Raw genomic sequence first — 11,728 nt, forward strand, 5'->3', positions numbered from 1 at the left:
AATGTTATTCAATAAAAAGAGATGCTCTTTAATGAGAAATGAGCAGGTACACTCGGCAGTGTTTTTGGCTTAATTTGCTGCTCCAAATGTAAATGACTGTATTAAAAGAATGAGGAGATGTCAGTAATCATTTGTGAAAGGCATTCCATAAATGTCACTCAACAAGTATGGCCAATATGATCTGCTATTGCGCGGCAGCTGTATGGTGAAAGTGGGTGCAAATAAGCACACTGGCATAGCACACCGTACCATGCGTATATATTGATATATATCAATAAATTAGCAGCTATCAGATAAGTAGTCATGATGGTACGTACAACAGCCTGACAATGCTGTGCATTACTGAGTTTAGTAAAAATGCACAAGTTGAAAAGAAGGAATATGAACATAACACCAAAAAATTTTATTGGTTCTACAAATACTGCATGTGCATAGTGGTGATGAAATAATAAATGAACAGTGTGCATAGAACCATTAGGTAAGAGCCAAGTAATTAGGACAGGGCTGACAGTATAATATATATACCATAGCCAATTGAGTGTGCAAATGACAGTGAATTAGGATGGCCCAAAGAGCAACGTAATTCGCCATAAGATGGTCTTGTAATCAGCTTAACGATGCTGACAGTATAATATATATACCATAGCCAATTGAGTGTGCAAATGACAGTGAATTAGGATGGCCCAAAGAGCAACGTAATTCGCCATAAGATGGTCTTGTAATCAGCTTAACGATCATTTGCACATCGCTTCCACGAACTGCGCAATGATTCTCAGTGGGGCTACCAACTGCTAACTGGAACAAGTTGCAACTGTAATCAACTAGCTGGTACCAGTGGCTAACTGGAACTAGTTGCAACTGGCATCAACTGGGACCATGTTAGTTCCCAACTGGGACCAGTTGCTAAGTGTAACCTGTTGCAACGGGAATCAACTGGGACAAATTAGTTCCCAACTGGGACCAGCTGATACCAGTTGAATTCCCAGTTACACATATCACATACAAGTTTAAATTAATTATGACAAAACAGCACGGGCAGGATGCTTTTAGACAGAAGAAATAATGAGCTTACTGTGATTTTTACTTCAAGTCATACAGCGCATGACACCGAGGTAGACGCGATATGTCTACGAGTGAATAATTGGCCAGAGCAGAAAAACCAATAAATAATCAAGCAGCGGGGTCATACTTTATGCAAACTGCAACACTACGAGTATAAAACTACAAACATCCATATGAATTGCTCAACTAATGCAAGACTACACAAATACGGAACCAACAAAAAAAAAGACTGCATTAAGAATTGTCATAAAGGACATGTAAAGTGTACAGCAACTGTAAGATTACAAAATAAAACCAGCTTGTGTGATAAATTCTCTCCTGTGTTGGCTTTCAGATAAATTAACAATTGAAAGGTAAAGTGCCATCAACTCGTTTACAGTACCAATCGTCCCCGAACTTGCACATCGCTTTACCAACAAGGCCAACGTGTCACTTTATGAGAAATAGAAATCCACTGTAGCGAACTTTCCCTCAGTGCAGCTGAGTTCTGCGACGAAGCAGACATAATGTGCTGTAATATGGGGTCAAGTGTCCTGACGCCCTGCCTGACACTGATTATGCTGACTACCCTGACGAAGAATCTAAAACATCATTGGTCCAAACGTAACATTCCCTATTTGCCCATTTCAACTTGAAGTTTGCCTCCACATTTGTTGACCTTACTAAAGAATACTAGGGAGTTTCTGGGTGTACTAAAGCTTGAGGTTTCGGTTTACTGCTCAGGGGGCGCTTGCATCTTTCCAAGATGTCGTCTCGCATGTGAGTAGCGTGTTTCGTTGCATGGTCGTAAACATAGACTTGTATCAGTCGAGGCAATCACGCATTAATGCTAGACATTTGGAATTAACGAGAAGAAGACCGTCCAAAGACACGACAAGTTAATTTACCTTTTCTACTGAATGAAAGTGTCTAAAAATTAGAGCGTTGTGTCCCCTCTCGCTCTGCAAGTTCCCACTTTCGAGTCAATGTGAAGATATATTCAACGTCTAAATCGAGAAGCACTAATACATGCGACGACACCGATGGAGTACCAGACTTGTGTCGGTTGCTAGAGACTCGCGCGCAAGCGTACTGGCTGTGGTATCAGCGTTTGAAGATGTTTGCATCGTGCCTGCATCGCTGGGGTGCGCTTAACGCACGAAATCGTTTATGCGGCTTTGTGGCGGTATTTATTAGCTGTACTTCTTTGAGCAACGTAGTTTTCTGCCGTAATACTTGCTCTGTACGAAAATCTGGCCGACTTGCGATGCATGTTGAAGGGCCGGACACCGTTAGCCAAGTTTTATTGCTCGATCTAGCGGCAATTTGAAACTACTGATTGAGGCTTCTGCGTTGTGCTACGTTCGAGAAGACTGGTGATAGGCTTGTGTGTTGCGTCACACAAGGCTGTGTCCGTGTTGTTGATACTCACATATACTTCTCTCTGAGAGTCGTGCGTCAAAATTGTTGAAGGTGAACCGACAATTTTTGGAATTGAGTACCCTCTATAATAAAGTTTTTGGGACATCTGCAATTCTTTGTTATATATGTCGGTTTGCTGCAAAAGTTATGCGCTGTACCACTCATCGCAGAGCAGGCAAAGCATGTCCTTTTCATGAGAGATCGTGTCCATTGGGAACATGTTAGAGGTGCATTAATTTCAAGTTGAACGTACGCAATCTTTCACTACATAGAGGTCTTTTTTTAGTTTTGAAGGCATTGCACTGTGATTGATACCGAAGCAGATCCAAGTGCATGACATTGAAACAAGTGGGATGGTAAATGAAACAGCTCATTTGTTCGCTTCTTCAGGACCACATTTGTTATTTTTCAGTAATCTACATTCAAAGTATATGCTTGATAATTGCAACTGGGCAGAAAGAAATTGTGTGCAACCTGCTTATCTGCATGTGTAACTGTGTTGGCCTAGGCTGTTTGCGCAATGCACTGTTGAATGCATAGATATACGAGTCAACCTACAAAACTCGACACATTTAACCTGCATCATGACCCCTCATGAGTCATTTTCGCAGGCCACACAGAATGCACATACACCTCATTCTCACCAACTTCACGTATTCAAATAGAGATTATAAAGCCAATCAGGCCAGTTGGAAAAAAAAAGAAGTAATATAAAAGGGTTGCTTTACTGTAAACCTTTGGTCACTTCTTCCACAGTGCACACTGAAAGGAAGCTGCACTGTAGGACTCGTAACATCCACTGGGCAGGTGCTCTTGACTCTTCTGTAACACTGCAGATCGTTGATTGACACGAGCCCCAGCCTTAGGTACACTGCCTGGAATTGGTGAATGGCTGCGGCGGCTGCATTTCCGATGGAGGCAGAAATGTTGTAGGCCCATGTGCTCAGATTTGGGTGCACATTAAAAAACCCCAGGTGATTGGAATTTCCGGAGCCCTCCACTACAGCATCTCTTATAATCATATGGTGGTTTTGAGACGTTAAACTCCACATATCAATCAATCAATCAATGAAATTGGCAAAGCAAACTACAATATGCTTATATGTTCGTCTCTCCATTAGCCTTTTATATAGATAGATGGCTTGCACTGTAAATCAGGTCCCGCTGCGGTGGTCTAGTGGCTAAGGTACTCGGCTGCTAACCTGAAGGTCGTAGGAATGAATCACGGCTGCGGTGGCTGCATTTTCAGTGTAGGCGAAAACGCTGTAGGCCCATGTGCTCAGATTTGGGTGTACGTTAAAAAACCACAGGTGGTCAAAATTTTCAGAACCATCCAGCGTGGCGTCTCTCAATCATATGGCGGTTTTGGGACGTTAAACCCCATATATAAATCACTGTAATCAGCATGGCTGCTATCTTAGAGCGCCTGCACACTGAGGAGCTGTGAAAATAAGAAAGATGAAGGCACGAATAATGCGTTTTGAGACATACGACAAATTCACAACACTGATAGTCACTAAAGAAATGATCACTGCTATAAAATGAAACATTGCACGGGTGATAATATTGTGTACTCGCTTCGTCATGACTGTTATATTCGAGTTATTGTGTTTGTGAAGACATGTGGTGTCTATACTGTGTCCGTCACGTCACTAGAAAACTATCTGCTGTTTACGTGTGCGTTAATATGTATTTTCTGCTCTGCCTCATCAATACGGCTCGCCAAGTTGCCCTATAGGTACATCTTAAGTAAGCTCATCTATTGTCTGCTCTTTAGTTACCCGCTGTACGTGAAAGGCAATCCTCAGCTGCGGGTCTTCCTGCCAAACTTCTGGATGAAGCTGGTGAAGCATGACAAGCCCCTCCCTCCTAATGAGGTCAAGTTCATGATATCCCTCCAGTGAGTACTGTAATGCCAATTCAGAATGTGGAGACTGTAATTTTGTTGCTGTAACACTCGCGGCTCTTCTAGGTACAGTAAAGAGAAAAGTGATTTCCGCTTGCATTTGCAAGTTATCATCCATAAGAAAAACACCACCTTGCTACATCCAATACTTTCCAAACAATACAAAATAAGAAAATGCTCCCGATGCAGCCTCGTTGAAGTTCATGCACTAGCTGGCCATGATATTGTAGATTTCAACTGCGTCTTCCGTGTCCTATAACTCTTTATTGCTAAAAATAATTACATTGCATGTTAGAGAATGAAGGTGAGGTAATGAATTGATTTGCCCATTGTTTCACTAAACACAAGTGTGTAAAGCCTGCAAATAATAAAGGGAAGGAAAGCATACATATAGGGGTTGCTTGGTAGTTTTAAAGTGTAGGAATCAGGCTGCTAAGATGTAACCATAAAAAGATGGGGCAGCAACTTTAAGAAAAGGGGGTGCAAGTAGCTGTGGAATGATATTCATCAAATGGCTAGCCTTCTCTTGTCTCTTGCTGGCTTCAGACATTGAACCTTTGCAAACTATATTATTAATGGTACCTGAAGGCAATTTCCAAATGTGAAGAGAAATTTACTACGACCGATTTATAGCATGGAGTTATGAAAAAATTATTACGGATTGTGGATTCATGCTGCGACAGCGGCTGGTTATCAGTCCCTCTTTCTTGAACCTGATATTGGTTTGTACTATTCTTCTAAATGTACATGCAGCTGTCTCAAATTGTCGATCTTCCATCGTACAATATTCGTTATGTGTTAAGTTTTTGATTCTTCGATAGAAATAATCCGATGCATGTATAACACACAGGATGACAAAGTATGACGTCAAAAACTACCTGGAGAAGATCTACAATGTGCCTGTGGCAGACGTCAGGACCGCCATAGTACAAGGTGAGGCAATGCAGGAAGCTGTGGCAGTGTGCTGTGGTACAATAATCTTGAAGATGTGAGCATCAAATGTTTCCAGTACTGTCATTTGTCTTGTGGTAACATTAATTGCATTAGAATCTCAGTGATACCAACCTGGATGATGCGAAAATCAGTCTGATACGGATTTGTAAATCTCCCCTGTATAATCTCATTGTGTACAACAGGCTGAAATTTGTATGTTCGGAACCCTTATCCACGTCTCGACGAGTGGTACGAACTTGGGTACTGAAACCGCCAAAAGACGCACAACAGGTGCGTGCTTAAAAAGCATCAGAAATATGCACGTGGCCAGCGCACGTGCAGTCACAACTGCGGTTATTATTTGCACTGTGAACGGAGTGGCATTTGCTGTCGATGTGATCATGTAGGGTGACAACGAAGCTTCGAAAGTGTACGCGTGTCCATTGCTCACCGAATCAAAACAATGGTGCTTGCAGAAACTGCTGTAGACTAAAGTGCGGTAGCCATGACTGTAAGTAGTAACAATGTAGTTCCGAAGGCCCATGCGCAGCCAGCACATACCGATTGAAAACACAACTCCATAACCACTGTGCACAAAACCACAGTTGCTGTCGATGTGATCATTGACAGGCACTACGCTGCTTTGAAGGTACACGGCCCACGCAGCGGTAGATGAGAGGCAATAAAGCTGTAAAAAAAAAGTGTTTTATCACTCTTACTATTTGCTGATGACTACGATGGAGCATGGAGCTACGATTCGGCTGTTAGTTTTCGAGTGAAGCTGTGACAGGTACACTCACAGCAATCATCTGTGCCTTCCCTTTTTGGTCAGAAAGACATACGCAAGTTATTTTGGCGGCAATAAAGGTTTTCTTTTGAAAATAGATTTTGCTAGTTTTTTGGTGCTGCGAAATTTCTGGTGGCATAAATATTTTTGGGTGATACGAATATTTTCGCTCCCCCTTGAGACTCTCGTATCACCCGAGATTTTACGGTGCATCACGTGGTGTCTAAAGTGCACGTGAAACGTGAAGTAGAACTTCACTGGTACATTCCTCACACTTACTCCTACGTGTGACGTTTCTGGCGTATGCTCCCAGCAAATCTGTACAGATATCTATTTGTAGAATCTTCTTTTGAAGTATCATTTCGGTAATGATGCTTTGTGAACTGTGCTTTTCTGGGCATACTGAGGAGGTACATCAATTAGGTTTGGTAATGTGGACTGCAATAAAGCCATCCTAGTGCTTAAAGGCAAGTCTAGCCCTGGCAGAGATTTAAAAGAAATCCCAGACTTCCATAAAGGGCTCCCTGAAAGGGACCCTCTAACAGTCCTCCAGCATGGTCAGAAAATGCTGCCGATTGGTAGTTGAGGCTCCCGAGAACAGGTGAGCCAAGCGTTATAGCATAACACGTGGCCTGGAATCATTTTTCGGGGGGGGGGGAGTCTACCAAAGATCATTCCCCCTTCTTTCTACTAATAGTGCTATATACCCAAATGACTGCGCCATATATTCAAATTTCAGCCATTAGCCGATTCGAGTGTCGTGTGCTTCATAGTTACAGAGGTCGCTGCAAGAGGGTGCCACGTGCCTGCGCACTTGCTCGTGATCACACTGAAAGCAAGCCATGCGTTCCCCCTAAAAAAAAAAAAAAAAAAGTTCTTAACGCCTTCACGCATACGTGACGTAACTTCTTTCCTTTGTTCCGTCCCTCCCTGCTCAGCTTCTGGTACGTTTGTCGGGGCAAGAGGCTAGCGAAAACAATTACAGTGTGCAACAACTCACTGTAGCTGCGCTCGTACTTGACATATTCTAAGTACTTTTGCGGCAGTTGATTCATGAGGCAAAGAACTTCTTCAAACGGAGTGACTCAACATTTGCTTTGAAACATGTTGCAGGGTCCCTTTAATTTCAGAAGTGGACAAATAAATTTTGAGAATAGAGCTGTGTGCAGTGCTTCTTTTTTAATATTTAGTAGCACTCTGTTAATTTAACGCATGTTCGTGCTCTATGTACCGCGGGGATGATCCGAAGCCTTCATTCTCGTCGGCCTCCTCCTGCGCACTGAGAAACATTGAACTGAGGCTGGCTGTTCTGTTTATGTGCCTTGTTCCTTACTTTCTGGTCTTGCTTTCTTTTTATTACAGGCAAGATAAGGAAAGCAGAGGGAAAGGGATACCTAGTCAAAGATGACGACTATCGAGTTGCATTTGTAACACTGGTGAGTTGCATCCAATTTAAGTGTATCGTAAAATGTCCAGAAAACACCCCTACCCGCACAACGGCCTCCCTCGCTTCTTTGGGAGAATTAAAATACGCGACGTTTCCTCCCCTCGCACCATTTTCATTGTTTCATTCACCATTTTTATTAGCCTGACGAAGGCAACTGAAAACAGCGTATGCATGCGTATTGAACACAGCATTTCATGAGAAGCACGGGTTGTGCATTCTTTAATCTTAGTGGCTCTTCCACAGCCATCCTGAATTTTGATCCGGGACCGAGCACGGGCCCTCGCCTGTAAATCTCGTGGAATTATCTTTTACTGAAGAAGGGGCGCTTGCTCAAGATTCTATGGTCTTTTGCTGCTGCTTCTGGTGGTGGACTTATGCTACTCAAAAGGGCACACGAGGGACCAGACAAATTGTGCGTTCTTGTACATAAGTTAGCACATGTAGCAGCGCAATGGATTCTTGTTGTTTCACTCTTGATGATATCGAGACAGTGAGGTCGCGAAGTGAAACAAAAGGCGGTACCGGAGATTGCCTGGTCCACTGACATGCTCAGAAACGAGAATTTAGGCAGTGCTGATTATGTGAGGGAAAATGAATAGCCAACTGAGCAACGTGAATAAAGGAATGCATAGAGGTGCCTTGGGAAAAAAAGGATAACATTTCTGTTTCCAGTTATTGGCTTATCCACAGGTTCGACTTTTCTCCTGAAATTTTTCAATTTTGCATGCGTATATATGCCGGGTGTTTAAGAAAATGTGACCTAAATCCTTAAATGTTAGGGAAGTGTGTTATATGTTCGATGCCTTCACAGTTACTGCTTCTCAAGCCAGAAGCATCTTAAAAAGAAAAAAACCATCATTTTGGACAGTAATTGAGAAAGTTAAATTGGTTAATTTTTTTAATTAATGGAGTTATGTGGCTATGCCAAATGGGAGATCTGAAGTCCCTCATGCAAAGAACCCATTGCAGCTTTCAGATGTCTATGAACCATCCTATAGCAATAATCGTGAGGTAGTGAAATTCCACCAGATTCAGTAGCAAAACCTAACATGGATTGACTACACCTCTACAGTCCTTGTTTTGAACAGTGACATCATTCTAGTCTTCTGCTTTTTCTGCTCGTTAGTGCGTTGGTTTTGGTTTCACCGTTGAATTCGGTTGAATTTCATTACGCTGGAAAAATTGTTAGAGGCCACCACTATTTCTGTGTCTCGAAGCTGCGATGACACTTCGCATGAAGAACTTCAATCCTCTCTTTTGACATAACTGTCTAACTACACTAATTAAAAACTTAATGTACCTTTCTCAATTAGTGTAGCAAATTATGTCTTTAACTATATTAGATTCCTGTCACCACAGAAAAATCAGTTATGCAGACAGCAAGCAAACACCGCACTTACCCAATTTTCGAGTAATTTGAAAAGATTTGTTTAAAATGCCCTCTATATGCACACACACAGTTATCTGCTAGCTTAACACGAATGCTCCGACGCGTGACCAGCACTAGTTTAAGCGATGCCAGCCGCAAAGCACTGGGCGCTTTTGCTAAGATAATACCTCGGTATGCTTAGATAGTATGTCGGCAACAGGACCGAAACCTACGCGGTTCTAGCATCAATCAAACTGTTTCGTGTTGAGCTCGCTGACAACTGTACATATGCATACATGAGTTTATGTAAAGGGTGCTTGAAGCACCCCTGTATAAAATTTCTGGCTGTGCCCATATCTGATGGTGTGTGAACACAGATGATTACACTGTATGTCGCGCTTACGGTTGTTAAAAGATTAGACGAAAATGTTTGGTCACGTGTGAGGGCTGCACCTCTTTGAGATTGCAAAAAGAAAGTGCGGGCCTTGTGAGCGCCTTTACGTTTTAGAATGAAAACAGCGGTGGTATGCAGTTGGAAAAAACTTAGGCGCCATGGTTTATGGAGCAGCTGAGGTCCTGTATCTTGTGCAAACGTGGCCTTTAATTAAATGATGCAGCACATGGTAGTTTTCGTATTTCCTTGTGACCGGACCGTTACATGTGTAACCACTGCTCGGCACAAGCTGTGGCAATATTGTCACGACGTCAAAACATGATTTGATGATTGATTGATTTGTGGTGTTTAACGTCCCAAAACCACCATATGATTATGAGAGACGCCGTAGTGGAGGGCTCCGGAAATTTCGACCACCTGGGGCACGACGTCAAAACAGAGGTCTTGCCGCAGAGATTGAGACACCAGAAGCAGGTCGGTCTTTTTTTTAATAGAACGCGCAAGAGTGTTCTTCTTTTTCATCTATTTCATTGTACTTGGGTTAACTTTGCGGATGTTTCAGGGCTTTCCATTAATATAACATAGCCATTGTGAGTAGTCTAGTTAGTTATGGAGCTAACGCGAGCGACAACAATAAGGCTGGAAGGTTCCATTGAGCATGTACAAAAGACAAAGCATTTCGCAGACCTTCCGGCTATTGAACAATTGATGACTGTAATCACCATTATCATTGTGTTGTTTTTCTCGCTTGTACAGTGAGTCGTGCTTGATTTTCTGAGTTCAAGTTCCCCAATATCAAGTTTCATCTTTGACACTTTGACTTGCCGCGGCTGTGGCGCATGCATTTTCGATGGAGGCGAAAATGCTGTAGGCCTGTGTGCTCAGATTTGGGTGCACTTTAGAGTGCACCCAGGTAACCGAAATTTCTGGAGCCCTCCACTACGGCGTCTCTCATGATCATATGGTGGTTTTGAGATGTTAGACCCCACATATCAATCACTTTGACTTGTCCCTTTTGTGCTGTCTCAACTACGTGACGTTATTTAAGCGCTTCTTGGTTTATGTGACTGACGCAGTCAACCACTAAAATAGCAGTAGCATCTTGCATCGATGCAGCAGCAATTGACACTCTAAGTCGGTTTTGCAAACTTTTGTCAACAGCTGTACATGTGGCAATGTTGTACTAAAAGAAGAGCTCAAATATTCTAGTGATAAAACCTTGTAACTTTTCGTCTCCTTTGCTTGTCTGCTGCACAGCCTAAGGGCGAGACGTTCACCTTCCCGGATCTCTTCAGCAAACCGGCGACTGTTGAAAAGGAGAAGGCCATCACAAAGCAAATGGAACAGGCTGAAAAGCTGCAGAAGGTGCACATCCGCAAGGACCCGCACAGGCAGGGCCTGCCCAACTGGTTTGGCCTCTGACGGCGGACTCTTGTTTCGACTGTTGCAGCGCTGAGCGGTTGAGTTGTACTATAGAAGATTTTAGAATACATTTTGTTTGTTGAAACTTGTCCATCTTTGGCTACCGTTATTTTAATGCCACTAGCTGCGTGCTGGTTGTAGGGGCCTGCTACACGTCTGAAAAATGGGTGTTGAAAACTAAACAAGTTTTATATAGTACAGTTGAAGCCCACTACAACGAACGCCGCTTCAACGAAATTTCCGCTACAACGAAAAATTCACGGTTCCCCATCAGCAGTCCATAGGAGTCAATGCATAAATATTGTCGCCACAACAAACACTTTTTGTTCTGCCGCCCTGCTTCAACGAAATTTCACGATGCGATTCCAGGCTCAGATATTTATTGCTACACAGGAAACTCAATCTTTAGCACTTTGATGCATATTGAGAACCTGGAAATACGTCGATGAAGTCTAAAACACGCGTTGGCACCACCAGGAACCACTGCTGTTCAGCAAGCATGGGCGCCGCCATTGCTCGATAACGATGGCAATGAGACTGCCTTGTTCATAAAGGATAGCCCTACATTTGCCTCTGGCTTGTTTTCGAGCCGCAGACGATCCGAAGCTGAATCTCAGTCACTCAGTTCATGGTTTTCTTCACGCAGCTGATGCGTGCAACCGCAGAGCGATGCCGTTTCTGATTCCAATGCTTATCATTTTATTCGCGCTTGGCTAGTGTGGTACCTAATCAGTGCGGCTGTTCGTCCGCATTATCAACCAAATCAGCCAGCTACAAGATTTAGATGATAAGAATGGTATAGAATAAGGCAAAAGCCTCCGCTCCACGATACCATGCCTCCATCTCGGCGTTATCAGATACACTTTGACAGCGGACGGCTGCTGGTGTTAACGTGTTAATGCAACTGTGTGGTAAGTTTACGAAAGCGGTTGTAGGCGTTGTTTCAGTGTGGTTTTCACCATGGTCTGGCTATGCATGACTGTGAATCGCGTTGTGACGCTGTTGGA

General features: G+C 43.0%; 1 protein-coding gene across 2 annotated transcripts; it reads left to right on the forward strand.

Annotated features, from left to right (window-relative positions):
- Positions 1-1,764: 1,764 nt before the first annotated feature.
- mRpL23 (mitochondrial ribosomal protein L23) lies at positions 1,765-10,812 on the forward strand. 2 transcript variants are annotated; one of them, XM_037416675.2, is made up of 5 exons: positions 1,765-1,821; positions 4,241-4,363; positions 5,220-5,302; positions 7,452-7,525; positions 10,557-10,812. In XM_037416675.2, the coding sequence occupies exons 1-5, from the start codon at positions 1,808-1,810 to the stop codon at positions 10,719-10,721; spliced, it is 459 nt and encodes a 152-aa protein (XP_037272572.1). In that variant the 5' UTR covers positions 1,765-1,807; the 3' UTR covers positions 10,722-10,812. The 2 variants fall into 2 exon arrangements, with proteins under 2 accessions (XP_037272572.1, XP_075727916.1); XM_075871801.1 differs by lacking the exon at positions 1,765-1,821 and adding an exon at positions 2,056-2,186.
- Positions 10,813-11,728: the final 916 nt, after the last annotated feature.

The sequence above is a fragment of the Rhipicephalus microplus genome, chromosome 8 (genome assembly GCF_043290135.1).
Source record: "Rhipicephalus microplus isolate Deutch F79 chromosome 8, USDA_Rmic, whole genome shotgun sequence".
Classification (NCBI taxonomy): Eukaryota; Metazoa; Arthropoda; class Arachnida; order Ixodida; family Ixodidae; genus Rhipicephalus; species Rhipicephalus microplus.

Coding starts and splice junctions, on each gene's coding strand:
- mRpL23 (XM_075871801.1), top strand. CDS start 2,071: ATGCGACGACACCGATGGAGTACCAGACTTGTGTCGGTTGCTAGAGAC. Junction 2,187..4,240: donor ATCGTGCCTGCATCGCTGGG/GTGCGCTTAACG, acceptor TCTGCTCTTTAG/TTACCCGCTGTACGTGAAAG. Junction 5,303..7,451: donor CAGGACCGCCATAGTACAAG/GTGAGGCAATGC, acceptor TTTTTATTACAG/GCAAGATAAGGAAAGCAGAG.